This window comes from Plecotus auritus (genome assembly GCF_963455305.1).
Source record: "Plecotus auritus genome assembly, chromosome: 6".
NCBI lineage: Eukaryota > Metazoa > Chordata > Mammalia > Chiroptera > Vespertilionidae > Plecotus > Plecotus auritus.
The window spans coordinates 54,437,166-54,459,026 of NC_137773.1; the positions used below are offsets into that span (position 1 = coordinate 54,437,166).

The 21,861-nt window shown below is 38.2% G+C and overlaps 1 protein-coding gene across 1 annotated transcript in view; it reads left to right on the forward strand.

The window, feature by feature from the left end:
• Window positions 1-924: 924 nt before the first annotated feature.
• Window positions 925-21,861, forward strand: part of SMARCA5 (SNF2 related chromatin remodeling ATPase 5) — a 39,533-nt gene continuing 18,596 nt past the window's right edge. Inside the window, exons 1-11 of the mRNA XM_080676141.1 lie at window positions 925-1,563; window positions 6,101-6,175; window positions 8,724-8,890; window positions 10,670-10,770; window positions 12,973-13,073; window positions 13,811-13,990; window positions 15,127-15,282; window positions 15,370-15,501; window positions 16,372-16,440; window positions 17,895-18,004; window positions 20,461-20,687. Coding sequence (XP_080532267.1) covers window positions 1,387-1,563; window positions 6,101-6,175; window positions 8,724-8,890; window positions 10,670-10,770; window positions 12,973-13,073; window positions 13,811-13,990; window positions 15,127-15,282; window positions 15,370-15,501; window positions 16,372-16,440; window positions 17,895-18,004; window positions 20,461-20,687 — 1,495 coding nt within the window. The 5' untranslated portion in view covers window positions 925-1,386. The remainder of the gene's footprint in view (window positions 1,564-6,100; window positions 6,176-8,723; window positions 8,891-10,669; window positions 10,771-12,972; window positions 13,074-13,810; window positions 13,991-15,126; window positions 15,283-15,369; window positions 15,502-16,371; window positions 16,441-17,894; window positions 18,005-20,460; window positions 20,688-21,861) is intronic.

Below are 21,861 nucleotides of genomic sequence, written 5' to 3' on the forward strand. Positions count from 1 at the left end.
TAGACTAAGTACACTGTAAACATAACTTTTATATACACTGGGAAACCAAAAAATTTGTTTGACTCACTTTATTGCAATAATCAATCTATGGTGGCTCTCTGGACTGAACCCACAATATATTTGAGGTATGCCTGTAATAATAAAAAGATGAGAAAACTGATTTCACATAAGTTATATAACATCTGCATTCACACAGGTAATAAGTTCTGAAGTCTGCACTGGAATCTAGGATGCACAAGGTCCTTAGACTGTGTTGAAGGCGTCTAAGACTGTGCAAATAATTAATGCTGATTATCTGTTAACACTCCTTGAGAAGAATGTAAATTTTTATTTAATATTTGATGGTTGAGGAAAAGATACGACCCATGGCCTCTCTTCCTTATCTATTGGTTATTCATGCACTTAAGGTAGCCAGCACTTAATTTGCTTACTTTTAGCTTATAAATTAAGAGGAAATATCATCTAAGTGTGTATCGAGGGTCAATAGAAGGTATTTAGATATGACTGACATAAATAACGTGAAAACTAAAAATAAAAAATCACACTAATGGGTACTTTTTCCTCCACAACAAAAAACTGAACCGTCACTTGGGATAACCATAATGTCGTCACGCCGTGACATCACGCCGGTAGGAGGAGGCAGTATAAGGGTTAAGGCCAGCGCAGTCACCCAAGTTTCATTAGGCGGCACAAAAGCTGGGCAAGGTCTCAGCGAGCGACGCAGGGACAAGAAGACACCGCGGCGGAAGACACCGGGCGGTTAAGAACACGTGTAAGCCTGCGCTCGCGTCCAGTCCACGGATCCAACACACAAACCTAAACCTAAGTCACCAGGCTCCCCATCGAGGCCCCGCCCACTCATCCCGGAGGGGGCGTGACCACGAGGAAGGCAAGGAGAACGCGCATGCGCATTCGAAACCCAGTCACTTGGCCAACTATCAATCTCGCGAGGGTTGAAAGTCAGTGGCGTAGGTAAGTGTTCTGGATCCTGGCGAGATCGATGATATCGACCAAAGAAGACGAAGCGGCGAGTCTCTTTTCTCGCCTCGGTTTTTCTTTGGCTTTCTTTGCCCTTTTCCTCAACTCTCCACCCTCCAGTAAACCAGCCCGCCTTTCCTGACCTCAGTGACCCGGTGGCCCCGCCCACTCCCGTCGACGTGATTCCCGCCGTGAGGTAAGCAGCGGCCGAACCTCAGCCCGGCGGAAGCGGAGGACGACGAGAGTGCTGCTCGGCTCAGGTTCACCGCGGCTCCCGACGCACGGGGCATTCGGGTAGCCTGCTTGTCCCTCCCGTCAGTCCTTTGCGACGTAGCCACCCAGGCCTAGGCCTCCTTATCCCTGCGGAGCCTGGCCCCCAGCGGCTGCGGGTGACGCAGACGGAACATCATGTCGTCCGCGGCCGAGCCTCCGCCACCCCCGCCTCCCGAGAGCGCGCCTTCCAAGCCCGCAGCTTCGGCCGCTAGCAGCGGGAGCGGTAACAGCAACAAAGGCGGCCCCGAGGGCAACGCGGCCCAGGCGGCTCCCTCCGCGGCCGGCGCCGGCCCCACGGACTCGGAGATGGAGGTGAGTGTGTGTGGCCCGGGGAGGGGGCGCAGTGGGAAAGAAGGAGCTGGTTCCCTGCGCGCATTTTAGTGATCGGACCCCTTTGCACCCAAACTCGGCCTTAGGACCTGAAATGATGCTTTCACCTTCTGTGCTTAACCTGCCCGGTTGACTGTGGCTTTTTGGCACTTCACATTTTTTAGCGAACCTTGCCAAATCTTCGAAGACTCTTATGAAACAGATGTTCTTGGTTACTGAGGCGGAGAGGGACCTTCCCGTTTGTTTGCCCCAGACTCCCATAATTCCCTCCCCATCTCGGAATCAAGGTTTTAGTTTCACTAAACTTGGGGGAAGGGCGAGAGAGCGTCCCCTTCGAAGTGAGGGATAGAAGGGGTGGGGGGAGTGGTGCATTTAAACGCTGCGCATGGTCGGATTTGGGCCTCCTTTTCTTAATCCCGGTTCTTGCGGGGGCGGTATCTGTTCTGGGGAGAAAACAATGGCGAGAGCTCGATGGCCGAGTGCGCAGTGGGGATGAGCGAGGCGCAGCTGCCCTGGTGAAGGGAATGGAGGCCCCTCCCAGGCACTGTTCCCTTAGGGAGGGAAACGACCAAGCAGTGGCAGCTGTCTTGGACCCTCCAGTCTAATGTGAGGGGGGAGTGGATGGGTGGGTGAATGAATTAGTAGGTCAGGGTCGGTTGGTTGGCTTTCAATCCAGTTCAATTCCTCCTTTGGGGCCTTAGCCTTTTTGGGGCGGGTTGGGTGGGGGGGCGAGGGGTTGGTACAGCTTACTGAGCCTGTCTTCTGGGTTGGTGTTAGCCCGGGGATGGGGAGAGTCCTGCGGGGGCGGGGGGAAGGGGAAGATTAGGGAGCGCCAGGCGGGTCTCTTGGGTGTGCTCCAAGGTTTTGCGATGTCTGGGAACAAAGTGCTTCTTCCAAATTTTATTCTTGGCCTTCAATCTGTTTAGGCTTTAAGCCCAAAGATTTCTGGGATTTTTCCATCCTTGAATAGACAGAATGAAGGTAATGCTGCTCTCAGAATGAACCTTGATGCGAGTTGACACAATAAGGAACCGGTAGCGCGATTTACCATTGAAGCCTTTGGCTCAGTAGTTCATTTGGTCACCAAAGGTCTAGTTTGGGGTGAAGTAACATTGTGTTATTAGTTTTTGCTTGTTTGTTTTGTTAATCCTCACCCGAGGATATTTTTTTCATTGATTTTTAGAGAGAGAGGAAGAGAAACACATCGATTGGTTGTCTCCTGCACGCGCCCTGACCGGGGCCCAGGCCAGGGCAGAGCCTGCAACCGAGTTGCGTGCCCTTGACCAGAAGCAAACCGGAACCCTTTGGTACACAGGCGGACGCTCTATCCACTAAGTCAGACTGGCTAGGGCTGTGTTATTCTAAAAAGAACTTTTAGTGGTTTGGTAGGTTTTAGTGGAATAAGACACCTGATATTCTGTCGTTTTCAGTGATTTGAGATTTGCCTCAAATTCTTATGTACAGATGCCTCTTTTTCCCCCCTTAAGGTTTTAAATGGTTCTTTTGGATTACCAGGGCTGTTTAATCTGCTCCATGGCTTAAGGGGGGTTGAAAATCTGTGACCCTGAAATAGTGTCTATCTAAATGAGCAATTCTTTACAAAGTGATGTTCATAGTCTTCATTAGCTTCTCAAGAGGACATGTCATTCAAATTTTGGAATAACCAATGTCTCACTAAAGATCTTATTTAAACATCAGAAAATAGTAATTTAAAGCTTAAACTAAACATTTTGTTCAGTTGCTGTTTTTATTTTTTTATTTAAATATATTTTATTGATATTTTACAGAGAGGAAGGGAGAGGGATAGAGAGCTAGAAACATTGATGAGAGAGAAACATCGATCAGCTGCCTCCTGCACACCTCCCACTGGGGATGTGCCCGCAACCAAGGTACATGCCCTTGACCGGAATCGAACCCGGGACCCTTCAGTCCGCAGGCCGATGCTCTATCCACTGAGCCAAACCGGTTTTGGCCAGTTGCTGTTTTTAAAGTTGAGTTAAAGTTAGTATGAATATTGATCTGATAACAACTACCATATAAAGTCAGTGTTTTTTTTTTCTTTGCCCAATGGGAAAGTAGAACCTGTCATAGAACCTTGGTCTGGCTCTGAAACTAACCCTTTTCCAACATGTGTCCTGTCATATTCTTTTAATAAAGATAGTTAATTTTATTTACTGAAGAATGACTTAGTAATTTCTAGCTTCTCAGTATAGGAATATTACTAATTTTATCTTTTATTAGTCTTTCACTAATGGTTTTTTTCATATTATAGTGTGATTTTTTGTGTCTTTTAAAATAAATGTACCTTCAGTATTTTTTTTTTAACTGAATTTAGAAATCATTGAGGTTTACTGGCAAAAACCAGGTTTGAGCATAAATGTGTTATAATTCCTGACAATAATGTTTCACAGTTGAAAAATAATTTAATGCCCTTTTCATTTTTGAATGTAGAATATAAAGCAGGAGTTTTTTTTTTCTGACAAAGCTGACTTTCCCAGAAATATTTTTTATTTTTATTTTAAAATATGCTTTTATTGAGTTTTAGAGAGAGAGGGGCGGGAGAAACATCTATGAGAAACACCACATCTATAGACTGCCTATTGCACGTGCCTGCTGGGGATTGAGCCCACAACCCGGGCTTGTGCTCTGACCGGGAATTCAACTGTGGTTCATAGGTGGATGCTCAACCATTGAGCAACATGGACTGGGCCGTGTGTTGTTTTTTAAAAAGATGATTGGAACTTTGCAGTGTAGAAGTTACTACTGTATTGTTTTTTATGTGGTTTGTGGCATTTTTAATACCAGGATGAATACATTTACAAGAAGAGCACATTTATTACCAATTTAGGAATCAGACTGTATTCAATTTACGCAACATGAAAAATTTTTTGCAATATTCTGAAAGATGGAAATCAGGGTGACTAAATAATACCACTTCCCAGGTGTACATTTGTATAGTAGCATAGCTGATACTGCAATTTTGTGATTACAGTGGAACCTTGTTTCTCGAACTTAATTCATTTCAGAAGGCTGTTTGAAAACTGAAGCATTTTTCCCCCATCCATCCATCCATCCATCCATCCATCCATCTATCTATCTATCTATCTATCTATCTATCTATTTATATAATAGAGGAATATGCAAATTAGCTGGGTCGCTGTAACATCAAGACCGAACAGCAGGAACCTGAGGCTGCATGGCGCCTGGCCAGGGCGAGGGATCTCAGGCTGTGCTCCCCACCCTGCAGGGCTTGACAGGGCACCTCAGACCACGTCCCCTTCCTGCCAGGCCTTGATGGGGGACCTCAGGCCATGCCCCTCACCCCGGCGCCAGGCCAGGGGACCTCAGGCCACACCCCCCGCCTGGTGGGACTTGATGGGGGACCTGAGACTGCGCCCCCTGCCCAGTGCTGGGTTGGGACCTGAGGTTGAGCTCCTCGCCCAGAGGGGCTTGATGGGGGGTGGGGCCAGCCGGGTCTGGGTCTCACCCAATTGGGGGGGCTGGCCGGGTCTGGGTCTCACCCAATTGGGGGGGCTGGCCGGGTCTGGGTCTCACCCAATTGGGGGGGCTGGCCGGGTCTGGGTCTCCTGTGCTTTCAAAGCATGTGCAGGTGGTGGGCAGGGACTTGACTCTAGGTCCCATGGAGCACCCCAGACTGACAGGAGGGAGGTTTTCATAAACATTTTACTAATTTTCTTTCATCTCTGACACTTCTATTATAGAGAAAGGGCATGTCTAATTAATTCCCTTTTAATGTGCATGAATTTCATGCACCGGGCCACTAGTTAGAAATAATGTAAATTGAATTAATCCGTTCCAGACCCCCAAATGATTCCCTTTTGTAACCTTTCTTATATACAGCACATGTCTACTGTTTGATCTATAAATAACACTTTAAAACAAAAATGACATATGTAATTGAAAATTTAACAAAAGAAATGTACAGTAAAAATGAAAATTTAATAATCAGCATCAACAAAAGCAAAAAAAAACACAAAAATATTCACAGCAATAAACTGACGCATACTTGAGAATTCTCTCCTTTTTTTTTTTTTTGCCTGAGAGATGTGTGACTGGTCATTCAGGTATAAGCATGAAATGGTTGTCAAGTTGAGAAGGAATTGTTCAGGATGGGAGATGTTCGAGAATTGAGGTTTGACTGTAAAAGGAAACATTTTCTTCACTTTTTATACTGTTTAATTTGATTTCATAATTTTTTATTAGAAAAAGAAACAGATTTGCTGAAGATAATTTTGTTCTAGAATGTTGTAGATAATAATCTTTGTTTCATTCTTATCAGTAGCCATGCTGTTTACATATGTGGGTTAATATATAGGTTGTATCATTTTGGTGTTTCATCTCATCAAGGTTTCCTATAAGGTTAGTGATAGCCATTTAATTATCTAGGAAGTTTGGGACAAGAATATATTACTTAAAATGTGTTTCGGGCAGAAATCAGTCTAATAATGGTGTGTTGACTATTCTTGAAAAACAATCCATGATTTTTCCCTCCTACCAGGAAGTATTTGATGATGCATCTCCTGGAAAGCAAAAAGAAATCCAAGAACCAGATCCAACCTATGAAGAAAAAATGGTATGTTCTAGGTTATATGAATGGAGTCTATAATAATAATTTTATTAGGTGATTAATTATACCCAACTTCTGTTCTATTTTTATAATTTAGGCATAGATAACCAATTGAAATGTGTAACATGGGATTCTGTAACTTGTATCTTATTTGCCTATATAGAGCAAATACAGAAGTCTTACATGAATTCACATAATACTATGTAATTATATGGATTGTGTTAAAACCCCTTTATTTTAAAATTTAGCATCAGTGACATGAGTTAAAGACCAGAGAAATTGTTACTGAATAGAATAATATAAGCTCTTTGCTCATAGCATTCAGTATGCATGGGATCTTTACAAAAGAGGACATGATGTTATAACTGAATCCTTGAAAGACCCAGCTCACATTTCATGTCCTCTAGGAAACTTTTATTGTATGTCACTTAACCAGTACTTACAAAAAGCTTTAAATTTAAATGTGTGTGTACTTGTATCTGTCCCATCTCCTTTATTTGTTGTCAAACTTATTTAAAGAAAAAGAGATAGTTGCCAGCTCTACTTTTTCCATTCATTCCTTTAACTGTCACAATTTAGATTCTGCTATTAACGCCGTGTTAGTGATTCTAATTGCCAGTTCTGTAGCTTAATTTTAGTTTCATTCTCCCTGATCTCACTTGACTTTGACATTATTGACCATGCCTCAGAAATTTTTACTTGCCTTGAGAGACCCTTTTTCTTTACTGCTATCCTATTTACTTGACTTAGCTTCATTACTTTCTGAACATTTCTTCCTAGACATTTTTTATTCTTATCATTGGTTTTCATCTGCCGTATTTATGTGTAGCCCAAATGCCTCCAACCGTTTTACCTCTGAGCATTTAATACCTTCTGACAGTGTTAACATAATTTACCTTTTATGTTTGGTTTTGATATTAGACTATAATGAAAACTTCATAAAGAGACAAAGTACCTTTTCTGATAGACACACAAAACTATTTGATGAATTGAACAGCTACTTAAGATGATATGCGAAAGAAGTGAAGAATACTTATTCATTGATTTGAATAATGTAGAATAGTTTTTACCTTAAAATGGCTAGGTTTTAACCTATCTAAATTTATTTCCATAGTGTATTTCTCTTGATTCCAAACAATTACAATAATTGAACAGTCTTTTTTTAGACCCAGTATCTTCTAGTTGCATGTTCTTGGCTTTTCTTCGATTGTAGATGAATTAAGAAGACTGTCATTTTTTGACTTAATGAAACATTCTCACCATGTGCCTTGCTGGAGCAAATTGGCCTTCAGTTTTTATATTGGTGTGATTTTTTAAAAATTACATAGCTTTTACAACGCAGTGGTATATGGATACCTCTGGTGTTTGCTTGCTAGGTAAAATGTCTTTGTAATTCATTGTAAAACTGATATTTTAAAAAAAAACTGGTTTCTCTATTTGTTGCTCTTGTTTCCCCTTTTTATTTTTATTTTTTTAAAAATGTGTTTTTATTGATTTCATAGAAGGAAGGGAGAGGGAGATAGATAGAAAGATAATGATAAGAGAGAATCATTGATCAGCTGCCTCCTGCATGCCCCCCAATGGGGATCGAGCCCACAATCTAGCCATGTGCCCTTGACAGGAATTGAACCCGGGACCCTTCAGTCCACAGGCGGACGCTACATCCACTGAGCCAAACCTGCTAGGGCTCTTGTTTCCCCTTTTTAAAGCCAGAATACTAGTGTGTCTGTAAAGGGTCTGTTGCCTAATGACTCCAGATTTCATTGTTTATTTTTATAAAAACTTGATTTCAAAGATCTTAAATTTTTCTGTTCAAATTCGTTCATTCTTAGTGTGACACTACGGACTGTTGAAAGCGACAGATGTTAGATATGAAAGGAAGAAATAGTATTAAGAACTGCATTGGGTTAATGGATAATTAATTAACTTAATAGGTGTTTTCCATGCTTGATACCTTTTTAACACGTTAAGTGCCCAGCCTGTTTTGTCTTCCGGACGGAAAGTATAGTGTCAGTCACTGGTGACTGACTGGGTGCTTAACGTGTTAAAATTGGCACAGCCTAACTGATGAATGATGAATGCCTTTTTCTCCACTTCTGAATAAATTCACTTATAATACATTATGTCTTTTAATTTTGCATTTGCTACTTTTGGTCAGCTCTGTTGAAGTATAATTTTACACAACAATTTTAAGTTCTTAATTCAGTAAGTTTTGGCACACATTTGTAGTCATTTAACCACCACTACAATTATGATGTAAAACAGTTCCATCATCTCAAAAAAGTTTGCTCCTGTTCTCTTCCCCTTGCTACTTCAGATCTGCGTTCTATCATTAGTTAGAGTTTTATAAAAGTAGAGTCATACAGTATGTATAGTCATATGTGATTGGTTTCTTTTATATAGCATAAAGCTTCTGAAACGAATCTATGTTGTTGCATGTATCAGTAGTTTGTTCCTTTTTATTGCTGTGTTCATTGTATGGAGACATGTTAAAACTTTGATTTCTGAAGTTATATTAAAATTCTGACAAAATGGGTCTTAACATTTTTTGCAGCAAACTGACAGAGCAAATAGATTTGAGTATTTATTAAAGCAGACAGAGCTGTTTGCACATTTCATTCAGCCTGCTGCTCAGAAGACTCCAACCTCACCTTTGAAGATGAAACCAGGGCGTCCACGAATAAAAAAGGATGAGAAACAGAATTTGCTATCAGTTGGCGAGTGAGTAATGGTTTATACTTCATAGTTGGACTCAGATTTATTTTTTATAATCTTTATTAGAAGCTTAAAATCATTTCATTTAAAAAATTGTTGTAGTTCTGTTATTTATTTGGCCCCCATTGGTTTGGGCAGGATGTAGTCATACATATGTATAAATAAATAAAAATGCCTTTATAATGTCTTTTTTTTATAGCATTATATAGTTTGAGGATTGCAACAACTATATTGAGTAGGGAATTCAAATTTTATACCATTCCTTGGAGAGGAAACAAATGCAGAGGTTAAGTTTCTGCTGGTCTGTGGAATATTATGATTTTTGCCACAGCAATTTAAAATTTTTGTTACATGCTTAGTCGTCTTTACATAATTGATGTGTCAAGGTGTTCAAAATGTGAAATAACTTTTATGTTGAATTTATTAATTCTGCTTTAGAATTTTTGTGCTAGTTGGATAACTAAGATGTTTAATTAGTAATAATTAATAGATATAGGGCAGTCTCAGCTCCCTAGATGGTTGTATGAAAAATGAAATGTGATAAGTAAGGAATGAAAATACTCAAGATTATCTAAAAGAGGAAATTACAAACTATTATCAACCATCTTAAACTTACTACACAATTTACAGAAACATGGGAGTATGATCTCTGTCTTGAAGGGATTATCATCAGAAACCATAAGCATAAGACCTAATTTTATTTGGATTTTCCACTCATCCAATATATTTTGTTCCTTATCCATTGATATAACCAGAATGCTATTGTTTTAATACTTATAAAACTTCATAAGAGAGAACTTTATACTTCAGATGTGTTTAAATTGTTTCAGACTTAAGTTTGCAGCTGTTTAAATGGCATCAGTCTCATCCTCTAGAAATATGAACTATAGTGGATATGTAACAGGGTAGTCAATATGGTGTCATGAAAAACACTTCTATTAAGATGAGATCTAGGTATTCTGTGGTAAATACAAGATTATTTACCTTGGTCTACTTGTTAGGGTTGTTAGGGAAAGGGCACTTCAGTTAATAGATTTCTTCTCTTCCCTTGATAGAAATTAAGCTATAAATTAGATTTAGAGGTCATAATAGTGGCATAATCTGCTATTTTCTAGTTTAAGTGAAAATATTTGGAAGTATAAAGGTATAAAATGGTATGCTTCAGAATTGGGGAATAACTAGTTTTGCTAACCTAAAATTTACTTAATTTCTTAAGCCCTTTTAGGGATTAATAAATCTGGCAATATTATGACTTAAGAAAATCATTTTGTAAAGGGATATATATCTGACTCTTGGAATATTGAATCTGGGGTTGTGGATTCAAAAAGCTTTGAGTAATTCTGATGAATCTGTGGTTAAAAGTCATTGCTTAAGCTCCTTTGTGTCTATTCTGCATATTCTGCAGCTTTTGGTGAAAATCATAGTTTTAAAAATGTGATTTCTGGAACTTTTTTCTGGCAAAAATACATAAAAAGGTAACTTTGAAATACAAATTATGTGGTTTAACTGACTGCATATTTCCTTGAAAATAAATTATTACATTTAAGTTTATCGGTTCTGGTTAACTCAAGGTACTACTTTGTTTTAACAATTCCATATTTTAGAAAACCGTGTAAAACATTTCCAGCTTAAATTTACTAAATATTTCTATTCACTTAAATACTATTCTTAATTACTATTATGGGGTCTTGGTCAGCCAGCTTAATGGTTAACGTTGAAATAGTTGCAGCTAGTTAAAATTACAGCCAAAACTCATAACACTTGGTTTTATTTTAAACTTAACAGCTATCGACACCGTAGAACCGAGCAAGAGGAGGATGAAGAACTATTAACAGAAAGCTCCAAAGCAACTAATGTTTGTACTCGATTTGAAGACTCTCCTTCATGTATGTATCACGAACTTAATTACTTGATTTTTAGAAACCCCCCACCCCTTTTTTTGTTTTGTTAATTCTCACCCGAGAATAAAGGAGGGGAAGAGAGAGAGAAACATTGATGTGAGAGAGACATCGATTGGTTGCCTACTGCATGTGCCCTGGCCAGGGCCAAGAAACATACCCTTGACCTGATTCAAACCTGGGACCCTTTAGTCCTCTGGCAAATGCTCTATCCACAGAGCCAAACTGGCTAGGGCGAAAAATCCCCTTTTGAGACATCCTTTGGTTAATGTTTTGGATTTGTCTTGGCTGTAATTTATAAAGGGAATGTTTAGTAGTCTTTTGAAATTTACTCGTGAAATAAACTTCAGATTTTTCTTTTAATGGAAATGACAGTATATTGTGATAGAGGTGCTAATTTCAAAGGGGCATAAAATGCCGTTGTGTTAATTGTTGCCTGAATGAATATGTAACACTAGAAATAGTTTTTACCTTATATTTGTCCCAGATAAGAAAACTAATATGTAAAAGAAGGCACTTGAAGACCTTTGCTTATTCATCTTTTGGTTTTGTATTGATTTGTTTTAAATTTTTTTCTGAAATAAGTTATTAATGGTTTTCCAAAAGAAAACACGGTTAACCAGCTTTTAAACTTTACTGGTTTATAATCTTGATTTGTTCAGTGGCGTAGAAACTTCCATTTGCCTAGTATTCCCCCCCCCCCCAACTTCCTTTGTCTTGTTTGTATGATCACAGTAGTTGTAGCAAAAAAATAATAATTTTATAAGTATTTTCATATAAATATATATATAGGTCAATATAGGACATGCTGTTTGGATTTGTTTTTTTATTGCTGTTAACTTGAATTCTTTGGAAATTGAACTTGAGGCAAGACAAGATCTGGTTAGAAATTCAGCAATTGCCCTAACCGGTTTGCCTCAGTGGATAGAGCATCGGCCTGCAGACTCAAGGGTCCCAGGTTCGATTCCGGTCAAGGGCATGTACCTTGGTTGCGGGCACATCCCCAGTAGGGGGTGTGCAGGAGGCAGCTGATTGATGTTTCTCTCTCACTGATGTATCTACCTCTCTTTCCCTCTCCCGTCCTCTCTGTAAAAAAATCAATAAAATATATTAAATTGCTCAATTTCTTTTTTTTTTAATGTAGTGTGTACTTTCACTTTTTAAGAGGGGTTTATAGAGTACCCAGTTCTCATTTTTTTTCATGAAGATAGAGGCCAGAGACAGTTGTATGGTACAAGGGAGGAGGAAATTGAATTATTTGGGTTATTTCTTTCTCACATCCCTACATTTAACATTGGTTAGTTTTTCATCCTGAAATAGTGTTTTTCGAAAGAGGATGGGGGTACTGAATGTACTAATTTTTTAAAAATCAGTGATTGGTGTGTGTGTGTGTGTGTGTGTGTGTGTGTGTGTGTGTGTGTGTATATATATATATACACACACACACACACAGTACTTGGTAATAGGGGAGGGATATGTAGTAAACCCTGAAAGAGAGATTGTCTTCTTTTTTTTTATCCTCACCTGAGGATATGTTTATCGATTTTAGAGTGAGAGGGAGGTGGTGGGGGGGGGGGGGGCGGAGAGAAAGACATTTCATCGATGTGGGAGAGAAACATTGATCGGTTGCCTCCCATATGTGCCCTGACCGGGGATTGAACCTGCAACCTTTTGGTGTATGAGATGACACTCCAAACAGCTGAGCCACCCAGCCAGGGCGATAGTATCTCTTTGAAGGAACTATTGGAAAAGTAACTTTAAAAGGTAAAGGAAAAGCAGTCTCTTTATTTCCTATTTTCCCTTAGTTAGGAAAATAAAATCCTCTGAGAACCTCTATTTGGATCATCATGAAAGGTAAAAACACTTGGTTAGAAACATTTGTGATGACATTAAAAAAGGAAATAAGAGCCTCCAGGACCAAATACATGGGTAGCACAGGAACGGAGTGATTGGGGTGGGTATTGTGTCTACAGTCATGTTTCCTACAACTGGTTATCTTTCCTATCCATCTATTCCTACTTCACTCAAGACCCCAGCCACTGCCTCCAGGGACTTGCAAAATTGGAACTTTCAAATTTCCCATTCTAAAATGTAGGCCCAAGTTAAACCTCTGAGTATCAGATGAAGGGTACTGCCTACCTATATTTCTTGTCTTTAAAATGTGCATTGTATTTTTTCTTTTGTTTTTAGATGTAAAGTGGGGTAAACTGAGAGATTATCAAGTCCGGGGATTAAATTGGCTCATTTCTTTGTATGAGAATGGAATCAATGGTATCCTTGCAGATGAAATGGTATGTGTTTGGTAATTTTTTAGAAGGTTTTATTTTGTAATTTTAAATTTATACCATTATGTTTGTAAAAGTGAAGACAGAGTAACATAGTGTTTTTTTTATTACAATCTAGAACTGTTAGCAAACTAATTCTCCGACATACTGATATAAGAAGCTTCCTTTTGTTGCATAAAGTGGGATCTATATTTCAGTTGTGAGGAATTATTTTTTATTATCTATGAAAGTAATAGATTTAAAAAATACATTTTGAGAAACATGCTTTTGGTTGACTTTTGTAATGTAATGATTTTGCCATTTCTCCCCACTTCTATAGAAAACAGGTGAGGTCATTGAATGTTTAATTTATCATCAATAAATATTTTTTTCCAGGGGGGCAGTTTGTGCAGTTCTGTCTCAAAAAACATTTGATCTCGTTTATTTACTAGTTATGTAGTGAATGTTTAAAAACATTTCCATATACCTATAGTGATAAAACATTTAATTATTTGGAGAAAGTATGGAGTCAAAAGAAATGGGTTTCTGTAGCTCTGTTTGGTGACCTCCTTCATAGACTTGTAAAGATTAAATGACATAACAATCATAAACTTGACACATATCAAGCCTTTGCCATTTGTTAGCTATTAAAAACACATAGCTTTTCTTCTTTTAAATGTATATGTCAGAAAGTATAAATATGGAAGTGTGTTTTTTGTTGTTGTTGTTTTTAATTACTTTGTGGTTATTCTGAAATCTTTCAGGGCTTGGGAAAGACTCTTCAAACAATTTCTCTTCTTGGATACATGAAACACTATAGAAACATTCCTGGCCCTCACATGGTTTTGGTTCCTAAGTCTACATTACACAACTGGATGAGTGAATTCAAGAGATGGGTACCAACACTTAGATCTGTTTGTTTAATAGGAGATAAAGAACAAAGAGTAAGTTTCTAGTATTTTTTATATTAAAAGAATTTGAATTTAGATTTGGTGCAGAGGGAATAGCTAGAGGAGGGATAAAGGAGCAGAGGTCCATAATAAACTTGGTCTTTACAAATATTAGTAATTTACAAATGTAGTATTGCCTTGGGAGTTAAGAATCATATTGGGGGAAAGGATTTATAGACTATAGAGAGCTATGAGAATATAGTTTTTCCTGCTTTTGGGGGTGATTGTATAAAATCAAAGGCTGTATTCTCATTCTAGAAGCATTTTCTTGTTTTTAAAATAAGTTAAGTGTGTGAGGTGGTTGGAAATGTAAGGAGTCAGTTGTTTGGATTGGAGCATATAATGTTAATAGTCATAAAATAGTAATTTTTTAAAATGGACTAAGTCAGTTATAGTAATTTGGTGAGTTGGTATGATAGCTATCAAAATAAAGTTAAAATGTTTATCAATTGACATCCTTTTATAAGAAGAAATGGAAATAATACTGTTAAAATTATAAACCTTAGACTTAAAAATTTACTCAACCTGTACTGAAAGATTATATACTTAATTTTGTTTTCCCTTTATTTGGTTATCAGTGATGATTATTGATTTTTTCCTCTCCCTTTATAGATACTTTGAGTATTTTAAGTTACCAAATTGGTTTTTATGTTTTGGAGCCCAATTGTTTAATTACTATTTGCTTCACTTTCCTTACTTGTAAAATGAGAATAGTAATAACAATGTCTTACTACATTGAATAAACATGAAAGGCATGAAAATGCTTACTGCAGACTATCCTTTAGTCCACTGTCTTTCTGTATGTCAGACCCATCCCCTTTTTCCTAAACCTGTCTCCTAAGAATTTCAGGACCTAGTGGAATCTAAGAAAGAAAACATTTTAAGTTAGTCTGTTGAATTTTGCACTGATTAGTATTGTCAGTTATTTTTTACTAAATGGATTTGACACTTAACTGAGTAATGAAGTTAACTTTAGTGATAAGAAAGCTAGTTCTAGAAGCTTGCATAATATAGATAACTAGCCCTTTTTAATATTCCCACCACTTTTGTGTCTTAGATTACTAGTCACCAACAAATTTGATGTGTAGTTTATTTCTGCATGACTTTTTTTTTTTTGTCTTGCTACACAGGCTGCTTTTGTCAGAGATGTTTTATTACCGGGAGAATGGGATGTATGTGTAACATCCTATGAAATGCTTATTAAAGAGAAGTCTGTTTTCAAAAAATTTAATTGGAGGTACTTAGTTATAGATGAAGCTCACAGGATCAAAAATGAAAAATCTAAGGTAATTTGATATTTAGATGTGAAAATTATTTGTGCTATTATATGATCAACATGCAGAATATACTAATGATGATCTTGGTTCTTTTAGTTGTCAGAAATAGTGAGGGAATTCAAGACTACAAATCGACTATTACTAACTGGAACACCTCTTCAAAACAACTTGCATGAGCTCTGGTCACTTCTTAATTTTTTGTTGCCAGATGTCTTTAATTCAGCTGATGTAAGTATTTCTAATTGTTCTCTGGTTGGACTAATAATGCTTTTATTTAAATGTGTTATATATTTTCTTGTAATAGAATTAGCCTGCTTTTCAGCACTCCTAAGGGTTTTAGGGGAGGTGACAGGGAAAGAGCTTAATAGAATGAATATTCAGCAGCTTTCCAAGTCTGTCCTTTCAGGGTAGGCACCAGGGCAGGGGGTCATTATTCAATGCAGCTGTTCCTGAGGTCATCCTTGGCCATGATGTTGCTTGTCTGGTTTTGCTGCGTTTCTGTGCCTGGAGCTGAAATACAACTGAGGCCTACATGTTATCTCTAGGGAGAAAAGGTCAGAGTGCCAATCCCATGACCAGGGATATGCTAGGGGAAGAAAGATCACCCTGGGGATGAGGTCCCACCCTATAATTGCCCTTTGCTAGGCACCCAGGGCTTTTTACCCTGGTGATCTTTTGTACCTGGCCCATCGTCCTTGCTCTGCTCCTCTAACTGCCTAACCACAGTCTTTGTGGTCTTAGAGAACAAACTGTAAAGTGATTTTAATTTTTAAGCTTTTCTGAAACGGAGGATATATTTCAAGAATGTTAATTTTCTAGTTATTTCTATAAAACGTGCTTCCCAACTGTTTTCACTGAAAATTGTCATCTTGATGTTTTTTTTAAAAAATGTTGGGAAATAATATGATTTTCAAGCTAGTTATAATGTTATTTGCTAACAATATTGCACCTATGAAAAATAGGGGATTAAAACTGAATGGTTTTTGTGGTTCACAACTCAAATATTAAACAGTTCCAGAAATCAGTGCTATTGCGTGCATAATAGGATATTTGTAATATTATCTCTGATTTTAGCATATGTTTTGTTTGTTAATCTAGGACTTTGATTCCTGGTTTGATACAAACAATTGCCTTGGGGATCAAAAGCTAGTTGAGAGGCTTCACATGGTGAGTATTTACAGTATGATTAAAGCACATTTCTAATGGGAATAATGATAGAGATTTAAATTAGTAGGTTACTTTTCTTTTAACAAAATATAGTGTGGCTTTAGAATCTGGTCTGTTTGAATCCTGCTACTTAATGATTTGATCTTAACAATGTGGGAAGGAGTGATATATGGCAGTTTTTGTGTTAGGACCTGGGATGCAATCCTGGATTAGGGATTGGAAAAAGTAAACCCTTAAGGTTAAAAAAAAGTACAGTGGGGGAAAAGAAGAGTTGCATAAAGATTAACATAGACAAGTTTTCAAAGATTAATTCTGTTTACATTCTGTAGAAGAATCTATATCAAGTTTCATCTTAAGGCTTAAAGTTCCATCCGTTCAGTTCTTAAATCCAATGACTGTGTATAAGCAATTGCTAATGGTGCATTGTGAGCCGAGTTTTCTTTGCTATGAAGATTTACAAGTGAAAGCTGGTAGATAGAAAAATTTATCTAATAGACCCCCAGACAAAGAAATCCTGGCCAATAGGATAAAGCCAGACCTTGTAAGCAAGGTATAAAATCAACTTCTATTGACATTTCAGTTGGGATAATAATTTGGGGGAGGAGGAAGCTTGTTTTCCTGTGTAATGACATCCTGACACTTCTACCAGAGATACCAGTAAGCAAGCCCCCATTTGTGACAAGCAAAAATGTCTATACGCATTACATATGTTCCCTTAGAGGGACATAATCCCCCTCACCCCTCTTCACATGTTCTAACATTTCTCCAACTTCTATTTCACTTCTTTAAAAAAATCTTTTAATTACAATTGAATTGGTGTACAGCTGAGGCCAGCCAAGAGACTCCTGTGTATTCCATCTTTGATAACCTCGGCATTCTAACATTGTAGGATTTTGCACAGGTTATTGAAATGACTAATTTACAAGTGTTTTCCCTGATGCATTGTAAACAAAACGGCAGAAAACATGTCATATTTGTCTTTTATATACATACTAGTGGCCCAGTGCACGGAATTCGTGCACAGGACGGGGGTGTTCCCTCAGCCCAGCCTGCACCCTCTGCAATCGGGGAACTCCTTGGGGGATGTCTTAATGTGGATCTTGCCATTTCTTAAGTAATATTAGACAATCTGTATGTATGCAAGTAACTAGTTCTAACCTGAAATGCAGTGAATGTTGAAAACACCATCTTTAAAACTTACTATTTTTAGTAATTTATGACAATATAACAAGATATACTCATTACATATATTGAATAAATAATGATATTGTATTACCCTTCAGGAACTCACTAATAAATTATTATATATTTGGAAGGGAGAAGTCCTAAAACTCACTTGATATTTAAACAGATAAGTTTCTTTTCCATGTACTTAATAGGCAATTTTGAGATCCTGAAATTAAATACTTTGGTTACAGATAAGGTCATCTGTTGTTGTTTTTTATTCTTTAAAGGTTTTGCGTCCATTCCTCCTTCGTCGAATTAAGGCTGATGTTGAAAAGAGTTTGCCCCCCAAAAAGGAAGTAAAAATCTATGTGGGTCTCAGCAAAATGCAAAGGGAATGGTATGTGATATCACTATTGATTTTTCACTAATTTTTATTTGTATTTTGTTTTCCTAATTTATGACTTACAGATATTTACGTTGGCTGGATTGAACTCATGAAGAGTTTTCTGGTCATATAACACAGGGCTTGCCAATCAAATGTATGATGCAAAGTCTTAGAACTATTGGATGATGGAATCAGGATGGGAAGTTTATGAATCTGAAAATTAAACTTGGGATTTATTAAACAGGGATACAATATAAAGTCCTTTACTTGAGTTTTATAAAGAGGAAGCTTTGGTTGCACAGACATGAGACACATAATTAACTTTGTAGGTTATAGATTCTGGGTCATGGTTTGGTGCTAGTCTCTGATGAAGTTTCAGATTATTTGTACAGATATGAGAAAAATGCATTTCTTTATTTTACTCCATGAAGCTACATTTATTTAATTTAAAAGATTCCATTCTTTGTTGATGTCTTATTTTAGGCAGGATAAAATGTCTTTTTGTGAAATTATGGTGATGATACATGGTGGCTATTTTTTAAAACACCTACATAGGACAAAATAAAAATCTCGAAGCTGCTTCTCTCCCCCCCCCCCCCAAAGTTTTATGGGTGTACGAAATCCAAAAAGCTAGAAACCTTTAACTTAGTATTATTTGTGTGTGTGTGTGTGTGTGTGTGTATGTATGTGTATGATAGAAAGCTCAGCTTGAACCAACAATGTGAGTTAGCTGCACAAAAAGATACTGTAACCTTAACACATCACATATATATAATAAAAGCCTAATATGCTAAGTGTCTAGTCGTCTGGCGACCAGTCGACTGTTTAATCAAAGTGTAATATGCTAATGATATGCTAAGGCCGCTGAACCGCTCGCTATGATGTGCACTGACCGCCAGGGGGCCGATGCTCCGACTGGTAGGTTAGCTTGCTGCTCGGGTCCAGCTGATGGGGACTGAGCAAGATGGGCCGGACATTCCCTACAGCCCTCCTATGGTCCCTCCCCACCCCCAATTGTGCACTGGTGGGATCCCTCAACCTGGCCTGTGCCCTCTCTCAATCCAGGACCCCTCGGTGGATGTCAGAGAGCTGGTTTTGGCCTGATCCCACAGGCCACTCCCCTCGGGAGGGTGCCAGATGCAGGGCTCATGGCTGGTGAGCGCTGCTGCGACGGCATGAGCCTCTCCCGATCGGGACTGATTGGGTGCAAACCCGCGACAGGTGCAGTGGGGCCGGGATGAGCGAGAGCGGCAGGTAGGAGCTGCAGGCAGCATTGGACTGCGGGTTTCGGGCGATCCCCGCAGGCCACCCCGAGGGACCCCATCCGTGCATGAATTCATGCACCAGGCCTCTAATAGTAATATAAGTGGTAGTGTTTAAGGGCAGGGAGTAATTAGCCACCCTGTTCTTTACTGGTTATACCACATCTCAGGTATATTCAATTCTGTACTTAATATTGATAAGTATTTACAAGGGGCTGGAGTAGTTGGGAAACATAATGAAAGGCTGTAATTTAAAGAAATGGGTGTGTTAATAGGAAAAAACCATCATAGAAGGTAGGCCACCTTAAATATCCTCAAAACTTTTGAAAGGCCTTTATAAGGTAGCAAAGATACTAGGCTTATCCTGTATGACTCTAAAGTACAAAACTAAAACATGAGTCAGTGCTAAGGGACGACATCTTTTTTAGCTAAGCATACTGATAAACTATATTAGAACTGTGACGGAAAGGACTGCCTTTAATAATATTTTGTGCCCCATAATTGGAGTTGTTAAGCATAGATTGCATAGGTTATTCAACTTATTTTGTTGAGGTTTCAAGATCCTGAAACTTTAGTATTTAGACAGATTGCTCTGTCCTGCAGGATAATGTCTAAATACTTAGTGTATATATATTCAAGGCTTTTTACTAGTACAATCTGGTCTATGGCTGTAGCTTGTATGACCTCTCCCATGTACTTTTATTTATATTTAAATCACGTTGTATTCCTCTATGCTTATCATCATGCCTTACCTCTCATGATTCTTCATTCCTCAGATTAGTGTTCGTACCCAAATGCTGTACTAGCTACAATGGATATGACACTCTTCTCTTAGAAAAAACTGAAAATTAAAACCATGTTTAAACTTTGGTTGTTAGTTACCTGTATTAATTATTTTTAAAATGTGGTGGTATACTGTTTTAATTTATCCCAAGGAGATGAATTTATACTATTTTGAGCCTCAGTGCCCAAAGCACAAGTGTGGACATAAGAACACTGAGGGCAATAGAGAAAAACAGGAAAAAAGAAAGAGATTATGTATGGTAAATTCCTAACTTCACTTTAGAAGTTGATGGGTTGTTTTTTACAGGTTGTTTTTTGTTTTTGTTTTTTTTGATTGAGGTAGGGAAGGTGATTTAGTGTGTAAAGTGGCAGGAACTGATCAGGGAACATTTGAGCCCTCTTAATGTATTTTTCTCCCAATAGGTATACTCGGATATTAATGAAGGATATAGACATTCTGAACTCTGCAGGGAAAATGGACAAAATGAGGTTACTGAACATCCTGATGCAGTTGAGGAAGTGCTGTAATCACCCATACCTCTTTGATGGAGCGGAGCCTGGTCCACCTTATACAACAGATATGCATTTGGTCACCAACAGTGGCAAGATGGTAGTGCTAGACAAGCTGCTTCCTAAACTAAAAGAACAAGGTATCTGTGTTACCTGTATCATAATAAGAAGTAATGAGCCCTGCCCTGGCTGGTGTGGCTCAGTTGGTTGGGCGTCATCCAGTTCGATTCCAGGTTAGGGCATATGCTTGGGTTGCCACTTCAATCCCCAGTAGGTGGCATGCAGGAGGCAGCCGATCAATGTTTCACTTCATATCGAGGTTTCTTTCTCTCCTCCCTTCCTCTCTCTAAAAATCAGTTTGTTTGTTTTTCAAAAAAGAAGTAATGAAAACTTTTTAAAAATTCAAATGTTAAAATAAGGAGCACTACATGAAGAAAAGATGGCATTTCCCTAAAGTTGAAGTGTAGAATATTTAAAAACTTCTATTCATTATCTGAGCTCCACCTTCTCCCAAATTATAGGCTTTGAGTTGTTTAGAAAGTATCAGGAGTTAGGGCAAAGGGCAACTATATTTCCTGGATTTGGGGGGAAGAGTTCTCAAATTTTATATATGCTTTCCCAGAAATACCAACTTTTTGTTATAAAATGCCAGGAATGCTCTCCACACCTATTCACAGTTCCTAGATACTCGGGTAGACAGTAGTGGTGTGTTTGTGGTATTGTTTTTCAATTACTTAAATATTATGTATATGGATCCAGTTTTACTTACAACATCAAAAGAGTATATGGTATGTGTACAGGTATATTTAAATTAAAGAATTTAGAGCAAACTTAGTATGGATCCAGCTTTAACAATTATAAACTCATGGCAAAACATGTTTTTATCTATATTGTACCTGCTTGTCTCCTGTCAGATTTCAGATTTCTCCATTTGTTTCTCTCTATTTTTTAAAAATGTTTTTATTGGTTTTAGAGAGAGAGGAAGGGACAGGGGGAGATAGAAACATCTATGAGAGAAATATGATCCATCAACTGCCTCCTGCACGCACAACTCGGGCATGTGCCCTGACTGGGAATCGAATCAGCCACCTCTTAGTACATGTCATGATGTTCAAACAACTGAGCCACACTGGCTGGGCTTTCTCTGTATTTTGATAAGAATGACAGTTACACCTATAGGTGACTACTATATGATATTGACTATCAAAAACAGTCAATTGATGTTTCACTCTCACATCAGTGTTTCTCTCCTCTCTCAAAATCAGTTTAAAAAAATAAAAAGTGATGAAAACTTTTTAAAAGTTTGAATGTTAA